The sequence below is a fragment of the Pelodiscus sinensis genome, chromosome 13 (assembly GCF_049634645.1).
Source record: "Pelodiscus sinensis isolate JC-2024 chromosome 13, ASM4963464v1, whole genome shotgun sequence".
Lineage (NCBI taxonomy): Eukaryota > Metazoa > Chordata > Testudines > Trionychidae > Pelodiscus > Pelodiscus sinensis.
The window spans coordinates 35232014-35258865 of record NC_134723.1 but is presented as its reverse complement, the minus strand read 5'-3'; the positions used below and the strand labels follow the sequence as shown (position 1 = coordinate 35258865).

General features: G+C 44.9%; 1 protein-coding gene across 9 annotated transcripts in view; it reads left to right on the top strand.

Annotated features, from left to right (window-relative positions):
* The window catches only part of ARHGEF6 (Rac/Cdc42 guanine nucleotide exchange factor 6), an 83117-nt gene extending 71148 nt beyond the window's left edge, over positions 1-11969 (top strand). For 5 of the 9 annotated variants that reach the window (XM_025180889.2, XM_014569725.3, XM_006115441.2 and 2 more), the window contains 6 exons: positions 2986-3006; positions 4281-4374; positions 5557-5646; positions 7014-7113; positions 8787-8841; positions 9386-11969. In XM_025180889.2, coding sequence (XP_025036674.2) covers positions 2986-3006; positions 4281-4374; positions 5557-5646; positions 7014-7113; positions 8787-8841; positions 9386-9526 — 501 coding nt within the window. In that variant the 3' untranslated portion in view covers positions 9527-11969. The remainder of the gene's footprint in view (positions 1-2985; positions 3007-4280; positions 4375-5556; positions 5647-7013; positions 7114-8786; positions 8842-9385) is intronic. The other 4 variants (XM_014569726.3, XM_006115442.4, XM_014569727.3 and 1 more) reach the window with 3 other exon arrangements.
* The last annotated feature ends 14883 nt before the right edge of the window (positions 11970-26852 follow it).

Below are 26852 nucleotides of genomic sequence, written 5' to 3'. Positions count from 1 at the left end.
TTTTAGAGATGTGATTTTATAAGCTACATGAATGAAATATTTTTAAGGCAGATTTTAGACTAAATTTCTGTCGACTCTCAGTAAATTCCTAAACTGACAGCATATACCTGGGGCTGGCAAATGCCTGTTCAATGGCTTCATTACCGCTTGAATGGCTCTTTCACAGTTTCCGCTAATAGCTCTGGCAGGCTTTTTCACTTTTAAGTTAACTAGATCCTCTCTGCAGGAAGCAGAGCCACAGAACAGGGATAGGAAGAAGCGGGTGGGTGGACATGAAGACCCAGCGATACCCCAAATTTTTGGGTGCTCTACATGGCGGTGTATTCTGCGTATGGATACGAATGGCCCTGATGCCAGCGAGTGTTGCCAACATGTCACCAAATGTTCCCTCCCCACCATTGACTTGAAGAAATGATTACTGTTCTTGAAACAAATCCACATAGAGCAACACCCCTTAGCATGATCCTACAGTGTCAGGGCTGTTCCCCACTCTGGCACTCCAAATGCAGACAATGGGGGCCCGCAAAGAGCTCAAAAGAAAAAAAAACACCTTTGCCTCTACAGGCACTGGTTACAATATAACTTCCTCCCAGAATCACAATGCACAGATTTTGGGGGATCGCTACCACCATCAAGTGATTTTTATCCCTAAAAAGACAGGGGTCAACGCTTGAACCCATCCCCCAGAGGTACCCCATACTCTTTTGCCCTAAAAGAGTTTTAAAAAAGAAAAGAGAAAAACAAGCTGCAGTTTCTAGTAGCTGACCTCTTAGTCTGAGGGAGACAGACAGACCTCCTATACCTTCCAGGACACAAGAATCAAATCATTCCCTTTAAAAAAAAGTGATTTTTATTACAAAAGATAAACTTGATAAAGCATCCTTGGTTGCTAGATGTTACAAACAACTAAGGAAAACAAATTAAAACACAGAGAAAAGTCTCTGGGCGCAATGTTAGATGTTGAATGGGGGAGGGGAGGCATAGATTCCCACAGCAGTTCAAACCAAACCACAAAATAAAGAAAAAATATATCCGGAACTCAATTAGATTAACTTTTTCCCTTTACTTACTTCCAATCTTCTCTTTATTCAGTCTACTTCCATGCCCCAAATTCCTTGGAGACATGTATCAGAGGGGTAGCCGTGTTAGTCTGAATCTGCAAAAGCGGCGAGGAGTCCTGTGGCACCTTATAGACTAACTGAAGTGTAAGAGCATAAGCTTTCGTGGGCAAAGACCCACTTCGTCAGATGCATGTCTGATGAAGTGGGTCTTTGCCCACGAAAGCTGATGCTCCTACACTTCAGTTAGTCTATAAGGTGCCACAGGACTCCTCGCCGCTCTTGGAGACATGGTAGTCCTGCCTGGGTTTAAATTATTCTGGGTACGTCTACACTGGCATTTTCTCGCGCAAGAACTCTTTTGCGGAAGAGTTCTTGTGCAAAAACTCTTCTACAAGAGAACGTCTACACTGCCATGTGCTTTTGCACAAGAGAAGTGCTTTTGCACAAGAGCATCCATGGCAGTGTAGATGTTCTCTTCCGCAAGAAAGCTCTGATGGCCATTTTAACTATAGGGGCTTCTTGCACAAGAAATTCATGTTGCCTGTCTACACTGCCCTCTTCTGGAAGAGCTCTTGCACAAGAGGGCTTATTCCTCGTGGGGAGAGGAATAACTCTTCCGGAAGAAGCCGTAAATTTACTTCTGGAAGAACGCACGTGCAGTGTAGACAGCTGGCAAGCTTGTGCGGAAGAACAGCTGTTCTTCTGCAAGAAGCTGCCAGTGTAGACGTAGCCTCTGTGTCTCTCAACTCCTGGTTTAACTTTTCCTACACAAAGAAAGCAGGCAAGGAATCTTATACAATTCAAATTTCATCCCTCTATCTTGATTGGTTCTCTTGGCTCCCTGGCCAAAACCTTTGCTAGCTACCTGAGTTTGACATCTTAGTCAAACTCCTCCATTACATACACTCCTCCATTACATACAATTACATACAGATTCTCCACAAGTCTCAGTAGGAGTTGTGCATGCAGAGCAGCTGCAGATTCAGGGCCTTAGTTTCATAGAATCATAGAACCATAGAGCTGGAAGAGACCTTAGAAGGCCATCAAGTCCAGCTCCCGGCCCAAGGCAGGACCAATCCCAATTAAATCAACCCAGCCAGGGCTTAGTCAAGCTGAGAGTTAAACACCTCTAGGGATGGAGACTCTCCCCTACTTCTCTAGGTAACCCATTCCAGTGTTTCATCACCCTCCTAGTGAAATAGTTTTTCTAATATCCAACCTGGACCTCTCCCACCGCAACTTGAGACCATTGTTCCTTGTTCTGCCATCCATCACTACTGTGAACAGCCTTTCTCCAGTCTCTTTGGAACCTCCCTTCAGGAAGTTGAAGGCTGCTATCAAATCCCCCCTCACTCTTCTCTTCTGCAAACTAAATAGACTCAACTCCCTTAGCCTCTCCTCGTAGGTCATATGCTCCAGCCCCCTAATCATTTTGGTTGCCCTCTGCGGACCCTCTCCACATCCTTCTTGTAATTGGGAGCCCAGAACTGGACACAATACTATAGATGTGGCCTCACAAGAGCCGAGTAAAGAGGAGCTTACTAGTTTGCATATTGAGGTTCAATTTTTCATGGTTTATCTCATTTCTAAGATGTATTGTTATAAATAGGAAATATTTACTGACAGCCTACCACTGTTCATTGAAGCATGAGTCCTTTTTTTTTGCTATTTTAGGATTACGTTAATGCCTGCTTACCATGTATTTCATATATAATTTGTTTTTCAGCATTCCTAATTTTGCATGAAACCATGCTCTTTTTGGTTCTTTTGCATGCTGATATTGAGGGAGTGACAATCCTTGTAGCATATTAATTGCAACACTAACATTTAAATGTTGTTTTAGAATGATTAATTAAATGGACTTGGTCAATAAAATCATCGACCACTCACACTCATCTTCTCTTTCTTTACATATTCATTTTAGAGGATGTCTTATATCTTAAAGGTAAGGGTAGATACATCTCTTTGGCTTATGTAACATAGAATGTTTGTGCTATGACCTTTATTAAGTAGATCTTTCCTCTCCTGTTTGTTTTTCCCTAATTGTGCCTGCTTTTAATAATTTATGGTATGGTTAAATTTCTGAATGGTAAATACATTTTGAACAAGCTCACCAAAAATATTTCCAGCTATGACACACAGGCTGAATTGCATGAAAAACATGACACCCCGGATTTTTGTTTAGTTATTATATCTTTTACCCTTGATATTTATATTGCATATATCCTATCATAGGGTATGTCTACCCTTCAGAGTTTTTTCGGAAAAACAGCTGTTTTTCTGAAAAAAACTTCACTTATGTCCACACTGCAATCGCATTCTTTCAAAAAAATATTTGAAAGAACAGAGGGTTTTTTAAACCTCTTTCTATGAGAGAGAGTTCTTTCGGAAAAAGGTGTGTGTGGACGGGGAAGAGGGAGTTCTTTCCAAAGAAGAGGAAAAAGCACAGGTGCCCTGGTGGCTACTCCGTCCATAGTAATCACAGCTTATATGCAAGATAGCGTCCAGTCAGTGTGGGTGCTATCTTTTGAAAATGTGCTTTTGCTGTGTAGACGCTCTCTTTCAGAAGAAGTTTTTTCGGAAGCTCTCTGCCGGAAAAGCTTCTTCTGAAAGAAGCCTTCAGTCTAGACATAGCCATATGCAAATGCTTTCAGAATCAATAAGAATGATTGTGGCTCAACAAAAGAACGATACGTTTGTTTCTTATCTTTACAATCTTATCAGACTCTAACTCTGTGTGCATATGCTTATATTTCATATATATGTGTGTGGGAAGGTATTTATAATTATACCCACACAGAGATATAGTGTATGTATAAACAAACAACATATCATTTATATGTTCTATATTATACACAAAAATGAAATCCAGGAATTAACATGTATTTGTTTAGAGAATTTTATAATTGACCACAGAAAAGTTGATCATGTTTGATATTTTCGGTGAATTTATGAGAGTCACTTACCAAAAGATTATATTTCAATGGACTGTGTTTTATTCCCCTATCTTGCCCCGTAGACACACGCACAGTTTCTGTTGTTTTTACTGGGAGCTGTGCACATGATCTAATGCAGGGAATAGCCCTCAGTACTAGGATGTTTCCTTAACTTTATAATTGCGTGCAAAGGAGTTTAGTGCATAATGCAATGAATGACATTCAGTCTGCTGTTTTAGCTACCTTTGACTCTTATTTAGAAGGAAAGTCTGTTTGCCTATAGGATTCCAGCAAGAGTCCAAAGACAATGAAGAAATTTCTCCCTAAAAGGAAAACCGAGAGAAAACCATCTGATGAGGAATTTGTTATTAGAAAAAGTAAGTGTTTTCTTTTCTGTAGAGGAGCTCTGGTTGCAAAGTAATTGACATGAGATTTGAATGAAAACAGAGCCATTTGTTAATGCATCGTATGTGTCACATGAATAACTAAAAAGGTACTTTGTTTTAGGGACCTTTTTGAAAGCCATCATCATACTCAAAGCTTCCCACAATGCCAAGCCCGGATGCTATGTATCTTATTTTTGTGAGACACTTTTGGGAATGAGTTAAGCATCACAAAATCACAATGAGGTAGATGGGGGAAGTTATTATTCTCACCATGCAGATAGTGAAACAGAGACCAAAAGGATAATCTTCAAAGCAGTTAATGGGCTAAATTGAATTTCCGTCTATGAACCATCACACCAGCTGTGCTCTTCTGGGACAATGCAGATCCCAGAGCCTAAGCAGAAGCCTGTCAGGGCTGGTGACAAGACAGTCTTTGATGAGGGGGATCCAGCTATGAGACTGAGTCCCCAAGGAGATCAGGCCAGTCCAGTGTCTAAGCAAATCCACTCCCGCTGCCCTTAGGGAACACTGCAAAACCAACCTCTTCAAAAAGAACAATATTCCTTCTGCAGGCATCTTCTAACGCTCCTTCCCACCCAAAATGGTTTTTACCCCATTAAGAGAAGCCTGCTTAAAACTGCTTGAGGTCCACTTGGGACATATATTTTGATCTTTACATGGAAGGGGATCAGATATTGTGGTGAAGAGTAGCAGTATAAAACCCTAAAATAGAGAAGTCACTTACCCAAGGTCACAAAGTGAGACAGCGGTACTCTGAAACCCCTGAACCATAGCTCTCTCCAGGATCCTTGCAGGGGGGTTTTAAGCCTGTAGTTTCTTAGCAAGTACACTTATTTCCCCTGCAAAACCCCTTACAAGGGATAGCTACTACTTGGCTCTTCACAGCACTTGCTATCCAGTATCCCCATCCTTCCTGTTGTCAGACCTAAGCCAAAGGCAGGCACCAGTCTGCTTAATTGGCCTTCATGTGAATTATGAAGCTCTCCATCCCTTTGAATTAAGAACATCACCACTGCTCTACTCCCAGAGACAATACCATTGATCAAACAATCAAGGCTGTCTCTCCTCATGAGTTTGTTGCAAGGGTTTTCAGAGGGGAAAGAAAGAAGCCAAAATATATTGGGTTTAGCCAATATTTGCAATGTTTTGCAGGTACTGCTGCATTAGAAGAGGATGCCCAGATTCTGAAGGTTATTGAGGCCTATTGCACTGGTGCAGGTTTTCAGCAAACTCTCAGTTCAGGTAGACACACAACTATATTACATAATTCACAATGTATCTAACACAATGATCACCTCTTAGGAAAAAAAACAGCATTGCAACATACAGCAATCAAGCTCATGCAAAGACATCTCTTATCAAGATAAGAACATTTCATATATCTAGTGGTTTATTTGCCATTGTTTTTCTTCTGACACAGTGTGAGCAAGTAGGAGATAACATGGCAGATGCTCTGGGTTGTAGTACACAGCTACTTCGCTAGCACTTGTTAGGAATTAAACAAATGTCATTTGTGCCTGTGGCTGTGAGCAAGAGAAACTGATGCTAATCTCAGGTTGGTAGGTAGCTTCTGAAAGGAAGTTTGACTATTATCTCTTGATCAGCCGCATATTTAAGAAGAAGCTGCTTCTTGAGAACCTAAGTATCTAACATCTTCGGAAACTCTGGAACTACACCTATTTTATCAGTGCTGGTGAGAGATCAAATTTAATCAGTGAACTATTGGAGGAGGGGACACTTTTAAATTGGGACCCATGAAACATGTGTCTTCGAATGGTTCCTAACCCTAAACAAACCCTTCAGTTTATAAGCAAATAGTTATAGCTTCAGCGAGTGTCTCCAACAGCTTGCCATTTGCAGCTTTAGTCCCAGTTAACTTAGCACATCCTGCAAAAAAGCACTTAAGCACTTGGCAAAGTCCCATTGAAATCAATCGGATTTAGACCCAGGGGGTGTTTTTAAGCATGTGATTTGATGCTTTGCTGAATCAGGCCTTTGCCCATTATGTACCTTTTTTTCTTTATGTAAGTGGCCATAGCTATCATGCGGATCACTCAAAAAACAAGTTTTTAAGGGTGCTGACTCCATTTGGGTACTAAATATACTGCCATGGAGGCATTGTGGAATGCACTGGTGTTGGAGAGAATGGAGCTCTAGTGGAGTCCTTTCTGCTTTCAGAACTAGCGGGCGTCTCCTGTCTGGCTCTGCACATGGCTGTTGAAAGTTCTAGTCCTGAATGCACAATGCTGGTTCAAAAACTAAAGCATTCTCAAGGGTTGACTATTGAGCATGGCATTTGAGGAAACCCTCGAGGGCAAGGGACGTTCATACACAACAGAGACCCCATCCTGACCAGAGCTTCTGAATGATTTTGACATATAAATATTGAATGCTAGCAGGCAACACAAGGACTTATACTTGCTCTAAATAGGAGACCAAGTTCCGCCTCCATCAGTTTCGCAGTGAGTCATCCTCATTGACCTGAGTGAAGGTGTTCCTAATAGAGGCCAGGGTGAGCCAGTTCAAAGTTAGGCCTGTTATTTCTAAATGGTGTCAGCTATTGGGGAGGGTTTGTGTTTTAATTTTTGCTTGGCAACTCTTGTTCCTAGGCTCCCGTAAAGACTCCATACCGCAAGTCCTGCTGCCCGAGGAAGAGAAAATCATCGTAGAGGAAACCAGAAGCAATGGACAGACTGTTACAGAGGAAAAGTACGTGAGGCTAGTCAGCTGCTTATAGGCTTCCCTAATTTGTGTGGGCATGCTTTAAACTTGATAATAAATTCCAGTGGATTTGGGGTAATCCCTTAAAAACCCAGGTCTCGTCTTCTCTGCGTAGGTGTCATTGGAAAGATATAAGTACTCAGAAGGTCAAGAAGATACACTGTGCTTACTTACAAACCATGGCCCTTTACATTCACTGCGAGTTTCAGATAGCAAGAAATAAAGATTGATTCCAATTTGTATTTAACTCCTTTTATTATTAAAATTGGAGGCCAGAACCTCTGTTGGTTTAAATCTGCATCATTCCTTTGGACACTAGCTCAGGGTCTGCTAAGGTTAATCCTTTTTATGGGTTATTTATTTGTAAAACCATTACTGCTCCTGCAAGCCCCTACAGATTAATTCTCATGGCCGTCCATGCATATTCCATATTCGATGTAAACACCTTGTGCATTGTGCTGTGCAGACCAAGATAAACACACACTCTGTTCATAACCCAGGCCGTGCATCCTTTGTTCCCAGTTAAAGACAGTATAAAACTGTCTTTTGAGAAGAAACCCAGATTTTGGTGGCTAAGACCTTTAACTCAGGGGTAGGGAACCTTTTTTGGGTCGGAGGCCACTGCCCCACAGAAAAATCAGTGAGGGGCTGCACACAAGTGAGACACAAACCAAACCTTCATTGACGTGGCCCCTGACTGAGAAGGAGAAAGACACTCCCCACCTTCCTCTCCCATACCAGAGTCTAGGGGGGCTCAGGCTAGGAGATTTTGTGTGCTCCAGCCCCACGGTGGGGCAGCAGGGGGGCTGGAGCACCAGCGCAGGTTCCTCAATGCTGGGGGGAGCCCTGAGCCTCAGGGTCTGAATCCAGGCAAGCTGGGGCTTCATCTGGCCCCCCAGGGCTGAGATTCCCCACCCCTGCTTTAAATGCTCCTCTGCTGAGATCCAGAACAAGGTCTTACGGATGGGCCCTTAGCACTGAAGGGCTAGCATGTACTTAGCTCATGAAATGTTGATAGCCCTGCTGGAACAAGCAACCTAAGACACAGTGCAAACTAGGGATGTAAGAGAGTAGCATAGGCTTATTGGGTAGTCAAGTCAACTACTTGCATTTTGTGCCCTCCCCACCCCACCCCTTGCTGCCTCTATATCAGAGGCAGCATGGAAGGAGGAAGTGTAAGCCTGCTTAAAAGCCAGTTCCCCCAGTACTGTCTCTGCTCCCCTGCCCCCCACTGCTGGATCTAACAGCTCCTGTCCACAGGAAGTCCCAGCAGTGAGCTGGGACCCTTCCTCCCCACACCGTGAACAGGGGCTGCTACCACCTGGGCTTGCACTGGGATCAAATCCCACAGTGGCTCTGCAATTTAAAAGGTAGTAGGAGCCAGGCAGCCTGCCCCCGCCCCTCCCTCAGTTCCTACTGCGTTTTAAATTGCAGGGCTCCAGTGGGATTTGGTCCTGGTGCGAGCCGGCTGCCTTCCCCTATTGAGTAATTGAGTAGTTGACAAAAATTTGATCGACTACTCGATTACTAAAATAACCTAATTTTAACATCCTTAATACAAGCTGCCAGCACGTCCGACTAACTCTTCGTTTGTATGAACACTCCAATGCTGATTTACTAGAGCTCATCCCTCATGTCTTACTTTTCTGCTTATTTTCTAGAAGCCTGGTAGACACCGTTTATGCACTGAAAGACGAGGTCAAAGAATTAAAGCAGGTAATTGGAGCATTTCTGCCTGCGCTGTCAGTAAGTGGCAGTAATGGAACAGTCCCTTGCTCCGCCAACCTTCTGTCTTTCGCGGAAGCCTGGTGCCTTTCCAAAGGATGGGGCTGATCCTGCAGCTGCCCGTGGCTGCAGGACCACAGAGGGGCTGTGTACAACTGTATATTGGCTTTTTAACTATCCTGCCCTGTAAGCTCTGTGGACCTTACTGTTCCTTTTACAGGAATATGATAAACAGATGTAAAAATTAATCCCCACTGGGGCAGGAGAAGGAAGCATACCTCCTTCCTTTCCCCTGCACCCATTTCTGGATCTCCTTGGCATCACTTCATCACTTCATCATTTCCCCCCCACACTTTTCTGGAATGATTAAGGCCATGCTGTAGCAGAACACTTAAGTGCATGCTTAAGTCTATTGCTATTCAGCAAAGCACTGAATGTTAACCACTTCTTCAAATGCTTTGCTCATTGGGGACTAATAAGGTTTTTGAGCTATTATACTTGTAAATATTAGTGGGCTTTTTTCTTCACCTCACAGGAGAGTAAAAAGATAAAACAATGTTTGGAAGAAGAGGTGAAGTCAAGAAAAGATTTAGAGAAGTTAGTCAGAAGGCTACTGAAGCAAACTGACGAATGTGCCAGAGACGAGACTGGACGCAAGTCCTCGGTTATTCCTTGAATTCCGGACGAAGCTGCTGGCAGTTGCGTGTGACCTCAGGCGTTCTTGGGAAGCAGAACTGGATGCTTTTGCCCTTTTCTTGCTCCTTATTTTATTTTGTTTTGGCGCTTTTTTTTTGTTACATAAACAAAGTGGTAGCAAAAAATAGTTTGTTTCTATTCCACAAGGATATGACACACCCTGCAAACAAGGAAATAGTCAACAGCTAAAATGGTCAGCAAGGGGCCTACGATTCACAGTTCATCTGCAGCAACTAATACCTCATTGTACTTGCTACTGGAAGCAAATAAGTCTGCAAATGACTGCCAGCCACTCAGAAGAGGGCTTGGCAGTGGTTTCCTATAGAGAAAATATAAGCACTTTTTATGCTTTCCTTTTTATTCTTTTTAGCGTTCCTGGTTCTTAATTTATTGAATGGAAATGTTATTGGTTTGGAGTCAGGTAAAAACCAAAAAGCCGCTAGCACTTGTTTTCAGAAAATCAAGAATAGAAGATAACCCCTCCAAATACCCCTCCCATTGTCAGTTGTCTGTAGCAAGCTAGTGCCCTGCAATACTGTGGTTCCTATGTGGCCTTTATACAGATGAAAATGTGCAATTAACATTTTAGGACATTTTTAATTTAACTCGTTGGAGCAGTATGGTCTTCTCCTGTTATTAGCACATCAGGAAGTCACATTGAATGAAACTGCCTCTTAGCAGCTAATGGTTTACACAATCGTTAATTTCTCTTTCGCCCACAGTCCTGTTACTAATGCATGATCTCTAATACATATTTCCTATTCCATGTTCACTTTCTAAACATCCATGTATATTTTTCTAGTACTTTTACCTTGCCATGTGTGTTCCCCTTTTTACGGACTGCATACTTGACTTGATGAGTGATTGCTAAATAGGGGTTTTCGCCCTACTTAAAATATTTGCAATTCCTTCACTGTGGTTGTGAAAAAAGACAATGACCCCTAATTACTCCGTCCACCCCAAAAGGGCTTTATAATAGGAAAAAGGTTCTTTTGCATTAGGAAAAATATTTACATTTATGCTTTGACAAGATGGTCAATATCCCTTCTATATAAGAATTTATACTGTTTTTACAAATTGCTGACAGAAGTACCAGCTAAATCAAAGAATACATACAGTGTGTATATATATAGATTGTCGGCATGTTGCATTTCTATCTGAGTCTGGATTCCCCTTGACTTGTTATTGCTGCTTTTCAATTTTCTTAGCAATACATCATGCATTTTAGCAGGTCTGGAGCATTCTGATGGTTAAAAATGAATATTAAGGAGCAGCGTGGGCCAAAGAAGTGCAGACCCCTAGCATAGCTCATTATTCTTTAAGTTCTTCATGAAGGAAATACTACAGGGGCTATTTATAACCCTCATATTGCAATTAAAGTTAAATTGGATTGGGGGAAATGGCATTCAGGGATGAGAAAAAATAAGGCTGAAAAGCTGGATTCTAAAAACTGCAGAGCATTTTAAAATGGGGTTTCATTTTATTGTGAGTTTGTGTGGGGTGGTTTTATATTTGTTTGTTTGATTTTTTTTTTTTAACTTGGGCCTTCATTCCTTTGGCCAACATTCACCATTCCTGTCCTCACATCTCAGTGGTTGGCGGCCCCTGAAGTGACAAGCTCTCTGACTTCCTGCCCATCAGCAATGCGTGAAGCTGAGTTGTACTAAAGCTGACCGCTGGCCATGGCAATCCATCCACGCCCCCTTGCACAGGCACTGGGCTTTAGCATGAATTCACTTACGAAGGGCAGAAGGATGAGATTTTGGAGTGTGGCGTGTGTCATGAAGCTGCTTCTCCCATTTCTGTAGTAACATCCTTGTGCTGCTTTTGTCAAAGTAACTTTTCCACTGATTGTTGCGGAGCCAGCATAGGAGAGGCAGTAATCAGCCCTCTGGCTCCAGCAGCCTCCCAGCTGTGTCTGCTGTCTCGCTGGCATGCATCACTCCATGCACCCAAGCAACATTTGGCTTCAGTAAGTGAACCAAACCAGACTGTGACTTACAGTCCTGTGCAAAAGGTATAAATATATCCATATAGTTAACAGCCTATTTGAACCCATGCTGTGTACATATGCATGTTTATAAGACTTTTAATGTGTTGGAAGATGTGCTGGTACGTTTTTGGAGCAGATGCATGTACTGAGCATAACAAGCCAAAAATAAAAAAAAAATAAAAAAAATAAAGGAAAGGAAGCCATGTCGAACAGTTAGCAGTGTTGCCATAGAGACTTTGTTTACAGTACTTTGTAAATAGGTTCTGATTAGTCTGTCTTGAGATGAATGCTCTGTCAGCTGCCTTCCACTAGATCTTTTGTCATGTAGGTTTATTTACTGTTTTGACTTATGCAAGTTAAATTTTCTAATGTTTTTATTTTGGACTATTTTTAAGTGACATTTTCAACAAATAAAGAAGGATGAAAATTGCTTCTTTGCTACATCTGTTGATTTCTTTGTGTCCAGCCCCCCACCTCCCCAGGACTGAAATTAGCGAAATACAGTACCCATTCAGTTAGTCTTTTAGGCTACGTCTACACTGCAGGCATTTGCTGGCAGAGAGTATGCTCATGAAGTGCTCATTAGCATTTGTCGTGCTGTCATTTGCATCTCTCTGCCAATGCTTTTTGCGCAAGAGGTTTTGCACAAAAACAAGCAGTGTAGACGGGTCTGTTTTGCGGAAAAACCCACTTTTTGCGCAAGATCCCTTATGCCTCAAAAAAGGAGGTATACAGGATCTTGCGCAAAAGAGGTTTTTTGCACAAAACAGACCCGTCTACACTGCTTCTTTTTACGCAAAAACCTCTTGCGCAAAAAGCATCGGCAGAGAGATGCAAATGACAGCACGACAAATACTAATGAGCGCTTCATTAGCATACTCTCTGCCAGCCAAAGCCTGCAGTGTAGACGTAGCCTTAGTGTTTGTGTCACTCTGTGGACAGACTGAGCCCAGTGCCCCTGGACTGGAGCAGGGAAACCTAATCCAGCTAACTGAGGGGAACAGGGCTGCACCTAGGCCTATAAAGTGTTGCTAGTTAGCAGCTGGTGGGGCAGGATTGAGACAGGCCGAGCCCTGGTCTGCAGGGGTGGTACCCCCAGTAAAGCGGCACGTTTCAGTACGCTGTACCACCCACCTATTTTTAGCTGGTACAACGTACCGGGGTAAAACAAGAGGAGCCAGCTGCCCCCTCACCTCCTCTCAGGCTCTCTGCCATGTCCCCTGCTCTGCTAGGGAGCTGCTGTGCCTATTACAGGGCTGTGGGTGCAGGGCTGGGAGTTTTGCTCCTTTCCCTGGTGGGAGAGTCAGCTGGAAAAGGAGAACTCCCCACCCCTCCCCAGCCTGTCCATGGAGTTCTGTGTCTGTGCACAGGGCTGGGGGAGGGGGAAGAGCCGGCAGTTCTGTTCCTTTCCCCACGTCTCCTCCCAACAGAGAAGGGGGTTCTGCTTTTTTCCCCTCCGGCTCCTTTCCCCTCCAGCTTTTGTACCGCTGAGCAGAGGCCACGTGGGAGTGGAGCTGGCTCCTGTGGTGGGTCCCGCAACTCCAAGGCAGGAGCACAGTGGTGCTGGAGAACCAGAGAACCCTGGCAGGGGATGCCCAGCAGCCTGAGGACCAGGTATGGGCGTAAGACTGTCTTGTTTGTTTAACCTTTGTTATAAGAGAATAGACCTGGGCTGGTCCTGGCAGCATGTGTTTGGCGATAGGGCAGTGGTGCCTCCGCCCACAATTGACAGTCCGGCATACAGCCCAAAGGCTACCCCAAGAATGAGCTGCTAAGGCAATACAGAAGTCCATGTGAGGCTAGAGTCTGCAGGCTCTGGGTCTTAACTGATCTAAGACAGTGTTTCTCAGCCAGTGGTATGAGTACCCTTAGGGGTACACGAGAGACGTCGAGGGGGTATGTCAACATAACTGAACTTTGGAGAAAACTGAATTTTTGTTTTAAGTTTTACAGCACTTTAGTATTTTTGTACTGTTTACATCCAAAAATGTAATCGCCCAGCTACGATTAAGTTGTTTAAATGTGTAGAAAACAGTAGAAAAAAAATTCATGCGTCTGAAAACTAGGTAGGGGGGTATTTAATTTTTTTTTTAAAGGGATACTTTATTAAAAAAAAAAAAGGTTGAAAACACTGATCTAAGATACAGGTTCACTGATCTAAGATACCGGTTGTTTGCAGGTTTTGATGTGAGGGATTTTACTGAAACACCTGCCTGGGTGAAAGCCGGAGGTGTTCAAAATCCTGCCCCCAGTCAACCAGATGTGTATGGAGGAGGTGACTGCAGATGGGATTCTCTTCTCCCTCCTCGGCAGCACTGGGAAGAATGGTGGATTGGGCTGTTGGGGAGCTGCTAGCTCCCCGAGTCTTTGCTTGACTCCAGGCCTATGTTAGAACAGCAGCTCAAATCTAGGTGGGCCATCTGCCCCCCTCGTGTCAAGCTGCCTGTGCTGGGACTACAGGGATAAGGGTGGAAATGCCTGCTCAGCCAATGATGTATCCACTGGGCACAGGGCTGTCCCTAAGCATATGCAAAATATGTGCCTACATAGGGCACCTGAAAATTTGGGGCCCCTGCACAGCTGGGTGTCTTTGTGTGCTTGGCCTCTCCCCATGGCTGCTGCAGGGCTTCTCCCTGTTCCCTCCCCAACATGCTCACAGCCAGCTGTAGCCAGCTAGTGTGGGCTCCCTGCTACCAGACTGGGGGCAGGGAGAAGACCCCAGTCTCAGCAGCTCAACTCTGGTCCCAGGCAATGTCTAGACTGTGGGCTTCTTTCGGAAGACGCTTTTCCGGAAGAGATCTTTGGAAAAAACTTCTTCCAAAAGAGAGCGTCTACACAGAGAAAGCGCATCACAAAAGCAATCTGCCTTTTCGAAAGATAGTGTCCATTCAGCCTGGACACTCTCTCACATGTAAGCAGTGATTGCTATGGACGGAGTGGCCACCAGGGCACCTGTGCTTTATCCTCTTTCCTCTTCTTTCGAAAGAATTCCTTCTTCCCCGTCCTCTTTCGGAGAAAGGCTTCTTCCTCGTAGAAAGGTTTACCAGTGTTAGAAAACCCCCTCTGTTCTTTTGATTTTTTTTCAAAAGAATGCGATTGCAGTGTGGACGTAAGTAACATTTTTTTGGAAAAATGGCCATTTTTTGGAAAAAACTCTGCAGTGTAAACATACCCCCAGGTAAGCCCTTGAGTCCTGGTGAGCTCGAGGAGGGCGTTTGGGGGGAAGGAGAGGAAAGCAGGGAGGGAAGGAAAGGAGGGAAGCTCTAGGCCCCCAGCAGGAGCCACATGGGGGGAAGCTCCAGGAGGGAACCTCAGGGAAGGGAGGGAGGGAAACCAGGCCCCCAGCAGGGCAAAAGCTCTAATACATGCCCATGTTTCTACTACATTTGCAACTGTATGTTGTGATTTTAATAATTCAACCTTCCTGAAGGGACTACTGCTCCCCACAATGGTTCACTGGTGTAAATTCAGGCCTAACATCAGTGGACAGGATGGGCGTAAGGGTAGAGGTGGAAGGGAACAAGTTCTCGCATAGAGTGAAAATCAGCATCCACTACCCAGCGACGCTTTCACGGGGCACCCAGAATTGTCAGTCACCTTATTGCCCTTCTGCCTCAGAAAGGGAGCGATTTGCTGCTGCTAAATTGCACCAGCCCCAGGCCACTCCAGCCCGTTACCTAGCCCCATGCATCCCTCGGAATTCGGCTACTCTCGTCTTGCCTTGCCGGTGACTATTGGCGCCCCTGCTTCCTGAATCCCACTGGAAAAAGCGCCTGTGCAGTATGCAGGCCCTTTCGCTTAATATGCAGAAATGACCACGTCTGCTGTCTCCAATGAGCCAGAAACACACTAGCTGGCTGGCTCAGCTGAGGCTGCACACGCCGCTTGTATATAACCACACTGCGATGAGCTCATAATAAAACTAGTTTAGTTTATTAATAACAGAGATTTAAGTGATAGCAAGAAGAGATAATAGCAACAGAAAATGGTTACAGATGGAACAATAATATGACATGTTCTAAGGGACTCCCTACAGTCCTAGCAGGAGCCACACTTGGTCTAAAGCAGTTTCCTCCCCTACAGTTTTGCTTCAGTGTCACCAACCCACAAAGTGGGAGAACCCACTGGTCAGAGAGGCAAAGCTGGCCGACCTCCTTGTAGCCTCAGTGAGCTGACAAAATGTTATTTTTTTCTTCTCCTTATATGTCCCCAAATTCATGTTTGTCCCCAGAGTCAGGGTGGCGCCCAACTCCTATAGTTCTTCTCTTCCTTTTAACTTCTATGTAAATGGGGCTTCCAATGGTTTGTGTCCACAATATTTAATGGACCGTACAGTTAGGGATACAGCTTCCTGTCCCTCTGCCTAGGAGAAAACTTGCTTCTCCCTTTGTTTGGTCATAGATGTAAAAAACATAATAGCCGTAAGTAGCCAGAATTCATCCTATGGAGCTAATACACACAGGTCAGGCTGATATGAATCAACAGTAAAAGACTTTACTGGATGCACTTTTATAGGACAATCAGCTGATTCAATTGCCTGTTCTCAGGGGCTCAGACCCCAGGCTGTTCTGCCCATGTGGTGTCTGGAGCCTGATTGTCACAACTCTGGGAGTTTGCTGCTGAAGTTTTGGCCACTAGCCATGATGCTTCACTTCTGCCCTCTCTTTTCTGGACAGGGCATCCCTTATGTTGTTCTCTAACCTCTAGCCGGTTTAATGACATCTGAAATGAGCATCTTTCTCCCTCTTCAACAGCCAGACTTCTCCCAGCTGCTGTGCCAAACCCATCTGGGTCACTTGCGGTTCTGTCACTGCTGAAGGCATGACACCAGCTCTTTCACCAGCCTGAGTCTTCCCGTGCTGCTGGCGTCCTGGCCCACAGCATCTACCAGGTGTGCCTGTTTCCCTTACTTGGACTAGTAAAGGGGTGTTACCCCCTAAAGGTGTGAAACCAGGTTTCTTACCAATCAGAATCTGCCCTGTGCCCAGCACAGTCCACACCTGTATTAGCAATATCACTCGAAAGTCCACTGAGAGCAGAGAAACATGCTGGGCGTGGTGAGACTTTGGCACAGCTGAAAAGGTGTGAGCCTGCATCCCACGGTGAGCAGGGAAACTGAGGCACGGATGGACAGGGTTGCAGCCCCAACGTTGCTAGGTCAGCACTCACTGAATTTCTTGCCACAAAGTAAGCAGGTGAGAAAACTGCCTTTGACAGAGTTTGGAACCTGTATTGCTTTGGATATACTTGCAACCATTGTCTGGTTCTATTATCTCCGCTTGGTATCACATAAATCTCTGGAGGGTGTTTTATTTACAAATATATTCTTGCTTTAGTATAAATCCCTCTCCATGCTGTTTCCTTCAAGTGACATGCCCGTCCTCAACTGAGCCGGTGGGCAACTGTGCATTCTATCTCTTTGGAGATGATGGACTTGGTAATTTCCAGCTAGGGGCTGGATGGGGGAATGTTTTTCCAGGGGGTTGGGAACAAAAAGAATGTGGCTGAGGGCTCAGGACTCCTGGAGGAAGCGTCTCACATGGTAACAGCAGGAAGAGGCTCGCTTGTATTCTTTGAAAATGCGTGTGGTGCTTGGCCTGATGTGCATGAGAAGACTTCAATGGGCTTTTGGTCAGATCCAGGAAATGGATGAAATATATAGACCAACGTCAGTGGGCTGTAAACCACGCTCTTGATACTAGCAATAGTTGCAGCAGAGGATGGTTGAGGCTTGACTTTGAGCTACGTTGGAAGAGGGACTTCGTGTAGGTGCTTAGGTTGCACGGTGTTCAGAACTGTGCTGCACGACCAGTGGAGTGCAGTGTGGCTCTGGTATTTCCTGGCAAATTCTGAGGTTTTGATATTTGCTTTTATTCCACTTGGTAACAAAAGAACCCTTTGAGCAGCTTCATGAAAACGGGCCTTTGTCAAAATGGTCCTTTTCAGCTGGACCTGAACATTCTTCAGCTCTACTCAGCGCTGATTAGGCCTCTGTTGGAATATTGTGTCCAGTTCTGGGCACCACATTTTAGGAAACATGGAGAACTTGGAGAGGGTCCAGAGAAGAGCAACAAAAATGGTGAAAGGCCTAGATAGCATGACCTAAAGAATTGGGTTTGTTTAATTTAGAAATGAGAAGAGTGAGAGGGGGCATGATAACCATTTTCAAGCACCTAAAAGAGCGTTACAAGGAAGAAGGAGAAAAATTGTTCTCCTTGGCCTCTGATGAAAGGGCAAGAAGCAATGGGCTTAAACTGCAGCAAGGGAGGGTTAGGTTGGACATTTTAAAAGAACTTCCTAACTGTCAGGGTGGTTAAACACTGGAATAAGTTGCCTCGGGAGGTTGTGGAATCTCTAGCACTGGAGAGATTTAAGAGGAGGTTAGACAGACATCTATCAGGAATGATCTAGACGGTGTTTGGTCCTGCTGTGAGGGCAGGGGACTGGACTTGATGACCTCTTCAGGTCCGTTCCAGGTCTAGTATTTGAGGATTCTGTGATTTGGGGAGGCACAAGTACCCACCGCTCCCTCCATTCAGGTTCAAATCCCCGCACTCCCTGATTCAGAGCAGAGGGCTTCGTCCCAGATCACAAGAGAGACTTCTGTCTGTTTCTCTCCTCACTCTTCCCCCAGTACCTTGGAACATGAGTCAAGATGCCTGAGACACAATTGTCCCCTTTGATGCAAATCTCAGGAAGTTACTAAGGGAATCTAACCCTTCTAAAGGCCTGGTCTTTTGAGATTCTCTCCTGTCTGACGGTTTAATGTGGTTGTCAAGTATGACTGAAATGTTAACATCATCTTGCTCCCATGGCAGGGGAAGAAGAGTGCGACCACAAAAAAACCAAACTGCAGCAGGACGGGAATTCCCCTCCCCTCCTTCAGGTCATACTCACTGAGATTGGTTCACCGTTGCCCTGACTCTTGCGCTGCCGTTGACGCCAGAGCAAAATGGGTGTAAAGCTACAATTCTTTCCTTGTACTCAGCACTGAGAAGGGTGATTCCAGTTCTGGGCACCTTACTTCAGGGAAGATGCGGACACACCGGGGAAAGTCCATAAGCGAGCAGCAAAAATGATTAAAGGTCTAGAAAGCATGAGCACTGAGGAAAGATTGAAGAAAGTGTGTGTTAGTTTGGAGAAGAGACGAGGCAGGGGAGACATAGCAGTAGTGTGACCGTATTTCCCTAACCTGAATACAGGACACCTGGTAAAACTGCTTGTATTAAACAGAAATTAATCACACAGACTTTCAAATGAACATCAAGTTGACTGAGTTCCTGTTTAAAAGGAATGCTGTGTAGTTGGATTCTTTTTATTTATCCTTAAAGATGTCGGGTTCACGTAGTGAGGGGCGGCCCACACACACAGACACATCCCATCTCCCATACACACCTAGGAAGAGGTCACACACACACCATTCATAGACATCTCTATCACAGAAGGGGGGCGAAGGTGCAACAACTCTCCCTGCCTAGTACTCTCTGGCCTCCATGCCTTCCTGGGCCCCCCGAAGGAACCCACCTCGTCTGGTATCTGGCACCGCATCTTACATGGTCACATGCCCACCCGTTTCTGCCAGGGTTCACACTAGAATGTGGCCAGCCCTGTGCTTGAGGGAAAGGACGGAAGCTGCTTCCAGTTGCAAAAGACAAAGCGGGGGATGGGTTGACATGGCCAGTGTTTTTGCAGAGCTCTTCTCTTTCCCCGTTTCTCGCTACTCCCCCCACGTGGTGGGAAGTGGCTTGTCCCCTCCTGCCCACACAGGGCTGACAGGCAGCTAACACCTCCTGGCTGCTTCTGACCTCTGACATCACCCCTTCCTGCCTGCACTGTAGCCAAGCGACAGGAGGTGAGTGAAGCTGCCTTTTGCACCAGAGCCCAAGGAACCTGATTGCAGGGGCTTCAGCAAACAGGGCCAGAGAGGCAGCTCCACAGAGGAGGGTGCGTAGGCAGTGGAGCAGAACTCTAAGGGTGTGTCTAAGCTACATGGGTCCATCAATGGAGCCATGTAGATGAGGCTGATCGGCAAAGGGAAACGAAGCCGCGATTTAAATAATCGTGGCTTCATTTAAATTTACATGGCTGCCGCGCTGAGCCGACAAACAGCTGATCAGCTTCTGCGCCGACGTGAAAGCCCTTTATCGACCTCCCCGTTATGCCGCGTAGGATGAGGTTTACCGGGGAGGTCGATAAAGGGCTTTCATGTCGGCAGGGGAGCGTCCAGACTGCCCCGATCTGCCGACAAACAGCTGATCGGCAGAGTGGGGCAGCCATTTAAATTGAAATAAAGCCGCGATTATTTAAATCGCGGCTTCGTTTCCCTTTGCCGAACAAACAAATCTACATGGCTCCGTCGACAGAGCCATGGAGTTTAGACGTACCCAGGGTGGGCGAGGGAGAGGCACAGGTGAAGAGGGAGCTAAGGCCCTGCCTCAGGGGCTGCTGTGGAACCTGCAGGTTCAAGGAATGAACAAGGAATTGCTTCCCCCCACCCGATTCCAGGGCTTAGCTGACAGGCAGAGAGGCTGCTCCATGACAGCGCTGTGCAGGGATTTGGCACATGCAGGCTCAGCTGGCACCCTGGGTCTTGGGCTTTTCTGGGGAACCAGTCCAGCCAGAGGCAGTAGGAGAAGGAAGGAGCCTGCCGGCCAGGCTGCTGGTGACCTGCATGCTCTGACAAGGGACTGGTTGGCTATCCAGCACTGGGAGCAGGATGGAGAAGCAGCGACGCTGGGCCTAGTGGTGAAGGAGCAAAGACGATAGAGGACCTCAAGGGAGGAGCATGTAAAGGGCCCAGGGATGGGCAGCAGAGGGGCCATGTAACCAGCTGCCACCTGACTGCCTACGCTCACAACCAGTGCTGGCTGGAAACTGGACGGTGGGTGGGACCCTGTTGGCCAAGAGCTGGCATCCAGGGGGGCGGCAGGGGGAGCTGCCAGCCCCGTGCACTGCATCTTTCCCCACCACTAGCTTGACTCCCTGCCCCACCTCCATCCTCAGCCACTGTATCCAGCCACTTCCCGCCAGTGGGCGAGTGGCTATCAACCAGGGATCCAACCAGCAGTTGGACCTACCAATACTGATGGGGGGGGTGGGGGGGGATCAGAAAATATGGGACAATTTGGCCCTTTTTAAAGAAAACAATCAGGACATCTGCAGGAGGCTTAAATATGGGACTGTCCCTTTAAAAACAGGACACCTGGTCACCCTAACCAGAATACCTTACCTATGGGTTGAATGGGACAGGCTGTGGGCTCCTATTCAGAAAAGAACTCAAGCATGTATCTGATCTGTCATTGTCTGTTTAGCCTGTATGTTCTCTGAGAAAGGAGCAGGTCTTATTTCGTGTCTCTAAAACATTTCTCATTCTTTGGGTATAATGGGCTTGATCCAAAACCCATAAAAGTCAGTAGGAACCCCTCCCCCCCCATTAGCTGCACTGATTTTTAGACAGATCCTACACACACAAAAATATGATAGGAGACACAGTCTGTTTCCTGCTGAAGGTGGTGTTGCCTTTACAGCTTTGCTGCAGGGTTTGTTTGGGGGATTTTTTTAATTGCTTCCTCCAGTCATCCACTGAAATGATTCTGCTTCTCCACCAGCTTTAAAATTCCCAGGGCTTGATTTTTCTAGTGATTTTATTATTTGTATTTCTGTAGTGCCTTGGGCCACCAGCCATGAACTGCAGCCTCATTGTGATAGGAGTTGTACAAACACATAACTAAACAGTCCTTGTACCAAAGATCCTAGTACTACCTATAGCCACCATAGTTTCTGCTACTCAGCTGACATTTCCCCATTCATTGATGTTATCAGTCTTATGGGGTTTTCCCCCATGTTTTGCAAGGCCATGCACCTGCAATGTCTTTTTTTTTTTTGAGACCATGCTAAAATTCCTCTGTCTCCTCCTCCTCCTCTTTCCGCTTGCTCGCATGGATCCTTAAGTTTCTCTGTAAGTGTTCTGGCATTTCGGTTTCCAGACACTTTCACAGGCTGCTCAGAATTGCCAATTGGGGTGAGCAGATAGCAATGGTGGAAAATCAGGACAGACTGTGGAGGTAACAGGCGCCCATGCATGTTTTTAAGTGGAGGCAGAGCTTCCGAGCGAGGGTCCTGCCAGGATCAGTACTAGGCTCAACATTATGCAGGATTTTGTGGAGGACCAGAAAGTCACTGCTGATAAAATTTGTGGATGACACAAAGATTGGGAGTGTGGTAAATAAGGATGAGGGCAGAACAGTCCTACAGAGTGATCTGGATTCAAACAAAATACATTTAATACACCTAGGAACAAGGAACACAGAACTACTGACTGGAGGACTGTGTCCTGGTAAATGATTCTGAAAAGAAATAGGTGCATGATCAAATGCATCATCTCGAAGAAGTTCACGAATCTGAGGACTAGCAAAGACACCTTCCTTTATCTTAGCTTCACTTAACCTTGGGAATTTTCCACGGAGGTACTTGAAAGCTGCTTGTGTTTTGTCCATGGCCTTGACAAAGTTCTTCATCAGACCCAGCTTGGTGTGTAAGGGTAGTAACAAAATCTTCCTTGATTCAACAAGTGGTGGATGCTGAACATTTTCCTCCCAGGCTCCAATGACTATCGGAGTGGCCAATCTATCTTGATGTAGTGGGAATCATAGCAGAAGTTATCTGCACTGTTGACACAAGTACAAGGCATCTCTGCTCACTTTGGCTAAACAGAAATGTGTCCCTTTGCAAAAATCAAACACTGACAAATAAGAGAGCACGACACTGTATGATTTCTAGCGCTGATATAGGGCAATTTGTTCAGCAGAGTGATGTAAGCTTCCTTATGATTGCATCATCCATGACTTCTAGGAATAACATGATGCAATTCATATCATGTATGATGCAATACCAGCTTCAGATTGCATCATTCATTGTTTTGCCTAAAAAGCAAGTACTGTCCAAACCCAGTCATAGATTTATTCATAGATCCAGTCAAAGATGTATTTTAGTCATTTCTGGTTTAAATTGAGATCCCTTCCCTTTATAACTCACTTATCCTCTGCCATTCGCAAGTCAAGGGTATATACTGACCCAATAGCATATCTTGAAAACTAGAGCCAATCAACAATTTTAAGCATCATTTTCGTTCTCAGTAACCCAGAATTAGTAAAGTTTGACTATATTTATTTCAGAAGCATTTTGGCTGTAGAGCAAATTGTATCAGGCCATGAAGGTAAATAATTAATATTGCAACACTTACACAGTCCTTTGCAAAGGCTTGATCCAAAATGTCAAATCCAAAAAGCATCAATGTCCTTACAATATTTTATTCAAATGTGTGGGAAAGTGGTAATACTTGCTCATGACACATCTTGCAGAGTGGCTAGATCTTGGTTCCCATCTATATTAATTATCATTCCTGCCATATGCCATATTTAGCAGTAACTTGTAAACTAGCGTCTGATGTTCAGCCTTCTGAGAACTGTAGAAAAGAACTAATTAAGTATGGAACTAGTCTTTGTTCACTAACTGAATAGCATCACTACTCAGGTCTGTTCAGAAATTAGAAAATCGAAACAAGGCTGAAACAATCATCTTGTTTCAAAAGGTGTGTAAAGGCTACTGATGGAACAGAAACAACTGATGATGTTAGGAGGGTAGAGTGCATGAAGAAGCTTTTACACCCAACAGTTCCTCCACATGAAGCTATTTGCGTTAATAAATAACTCTTCCTTTTGCAACCTTGCTTGCAAAAGCATATGGACTTGGCCACACTAAGTAAATTATAAAAACAATCAGTAGTCCTGTGGCACCTTAGGGCATGTTTACACTAACAAGGCAAGTGTTCACACTACCAAGTCTGTTATTTTGAAATAATGGGCTTGTTATTTCAAAATAGTAACTCCTGCTTGTGAAGAGGAATAAGCTTATTTTGAAATAGTTATTTTGGGTGTTATTATTTCAAAATAACCTATTTTAAAATAACCTGTTAGTGTAGACATACCTAACAGTATGTCTACACTTGCCCCCTAGTTCAGACTAGGGAGGCAAATGAAGCATACCAAAGTTGCTAATGAAGCGTGGGATTTAAGTATCCCGCACTTGATTAGCATATTCGCGGCCAGTTGCCATTTTAAAATCCGGTACCCCGAATTAACTTGCCACATGTAGATGCGATAGTCCGATCCAAAACCCTTCCCTCGAATTAACTGTTACTCCTCATTAGCACGAGATATTTAAATCCCGCGCTTCATTAGCAACTTCGGTATGCTTCATTTGCCTCCCTAGTTCGAACTAGGGGGCAAGTGTAGACATACCCTTAGAGACTAACAAAAATATACATATAACTCCAACAGTTGACAGGTACCTTTTTTTCTGTTATAAATAACTTGGTTTCTGTTATTTCTACTCCAGCTCATCATCTTAGGAAGTGGGTTGTGCCCATGAAAGCTCATGATTCTATATATATTTTTGTTAGTCTCTGAGGGTATGTCTACACATTAGAGTTATTTCGGAATAACAGCCATTATTCTGAAATCATTATGCGAGCATATACACAGCAATTCCATTATTTTGAAATAATTTCAAAATAATGGATGGCTTATTCCAACTTCTGTCAACCTCATTTTACGAGGAATAACGCCAATTCCAAAATAGCTATTTCGAAATAAGGTGTGTGTACATGCTCCACTTCTGCTATTTTGAAATAGCCCCTCACCAGGGCCATTCTAAGTTATTCCTCCTAGGGCTCTAAATTGAGATAGCACGTCTACATTAGGGAAGCCTGCCTCAGACTAATTTTGAGGCTTCCCTGCAATGTAGATGTGCTATTTTGAAATAAGCTATTTCGGAATAACTATTCCAGAAATAGCTTATTCCAGAATATCTGTGCAGTGTAGACATAGCCAGAGGTGCCTCAGGACTGCTCGTTGATTTCAGATCAGTTATCCCATTTGTCAAAGTCATTTTGAATGTTAATTCTGTGGTCTAAAGTGCTTGTAGCCACTCCCAGTGTCGTGTCATCCACACATGTTATAAGCATACTCTCCACTCTGTTATCAAAGTCATCACTGAAGTGGACAAGCAATTGATATGAACTCCCCAGTGCAATGATGTGGCAAAAAGGACTAACGTGATCCTTGGATGTAGCGTAGGAGTAGTGAGACGGGTTTACCTTCTGTTTATGGCATTAGTGAGGTCAATACTAGATTATTGCATCCATTTCTAGTGTCCACATTTTAGCAAGGATGTTGAAAAATTGGAGAGGCTACAATAAAGAGCTGCAAAAATGATTCAAGGGCTGGAGAAACCATCTTACAGTGAAGCAGTTAAAGAGCTCAATCTGTTAAGCTTATCAAAAAGAAGACTGAGATGTAACTTGAATATGTTGTCAAGTAACCTTCATGTGGACAAAGCACTGGATACTAAAGAGCCTTTTAATCTAGAGGAGAAAGTCAAAGCAAAATGTGGAGCTATATAAATTAAAAATGGAGACATTCTAGCCACTGAATTATTTAAATTCCATCAAAATGTAAGAAGCCACATTGCTGCTGTACACTAAAGATATTATCTGGTTCAATAAATTCATAGAATTGTAGAGCTAGAAGGGACCTCAAGAGGTCTTATAATCCAGTCCCTTGCACTCAATTATGGTATATAGGAATAAGGTAGACTTCCTATAAATAATTTGCAGGCACTCAAGTGGTGTCCACATGTTATCGGAAACCACTGACCACAGTATTATGCATTAAGATAAGCATCTTAAGTTTGCATGTAATTAAAGAACTTAATTATCTGTGAGCCAGCTGTGCCCAAAGAGTGTCTTATTATTTTTGTCATGTAATGACCTTGCTAGACACAAAACTAATTATAGCAAATGTTGCTGTATCTGTAATACAATTACACACTGATAAATATGGCCATTGCTGTTCTTAATTCATTGAATATACCAAAGTTCCAACAGACTACTTCATTTGTAACTATCATAGCATTTCTGTGAAAACATTATAGCTGGATTTACAACAATTTGGCTGAAAATTGCTTTTTGTTGTTGTTTTTCATGCAACAAAGAAAACACAAAATACATTTTTGTCAGATCAAAAGGGGTCACCTCTCAGGGCAGCATATTTGCATTTCTTTATAATGAATTAATGACCATGGGGGCATGTCACCTGAGTGGACCCATTGTGTATTTTGTGACATACAGTCAGTCAGGTCTTAAGTGAATTCCCTACTAATACCATCCACCTGGCAATCTAACATTGATTAATGACCTCCAGGTTTTCAAAGCAACAACTCAAGCCAGCATAATGACCCACTTCAAGGCCAAGCAACATGGCAAATAGGTCCTGGGACAAGAATCTTCCAACTCCACATTGAGGGACTTTCCTGGGTGACGTGGGAAAGTCCCATCTGTCCTCATCGTACAGCTGTCACTACTGTCATGATGCATTGTGGGAAAGTATCCCAGAGTCCTCCACCTCCTTCCCAAACCCATCCTCATCCTGCTGTCCCTGGCGGGGTGACTGAGGGGAGCTTTGCAGCTGAAGGGAATGGTGCACTATGGGATTGCCGCCGGAGGGCTGCCAGGATGGTGTCAGCGTACACTGCGTCACATTGTCATCTCCTCAGCCCCAGGACCTTGGCCTGGACAGGAGCCATTCTGGCCATGAAGTGACACACGCCACTCCCTGGGCCCTCTGATTGGATACTCGACCTGCTTGCCCACGTGTTGGGACAGACTAACCAATCAGAGCTCTCTCCTCAGCAACTTCAGCCTCTCCCGGTTGGAAGAGGTGAGCAAAGAGCCCCACCCCCTCCTGTGGGTAGTGGAGCTGGATGGTGCCTCTGCCCCCCAGCAGCATCACCTGGGAAGTGGGGTGTGAACAGCTCCCGGCACCACCCCCTGCCCACAAGCTGGATGCGGGAGGTGACCCACTGCAGTCCCTTGGTCTGGGAGAGGAGTGTGATGAACCCAGGAGTGGGGGGCTGGATTTGGGGGTGACAACTAAACAAATGGGGAGACCAAACTGAGGGGAGACTAATGGGGCTGAACTAAAGCAGAGTAAGGGGTCTGGACTGAGGTGTCTGAACTAAGGGTGTGGCTGGAGGGCTGAGCTGAGGAGGGGCCCGAACAGACAGGGCTGAGGAGTCTGAATTGAGGAGGTTACGGGCAGGGCTGACCTGAGTGGGGGATGAACAGATGGGGATTGAGGGGGGCTGACCTGAGGGAGAAGTGGGGAGGGAGGACTGAATAAATGAGGCTGAACTGAGGTGCTGGGCTCTGAGGGGAGCTGATGCAGGTAGGAGGAGTAAAGGGCTGAAGTGAAGG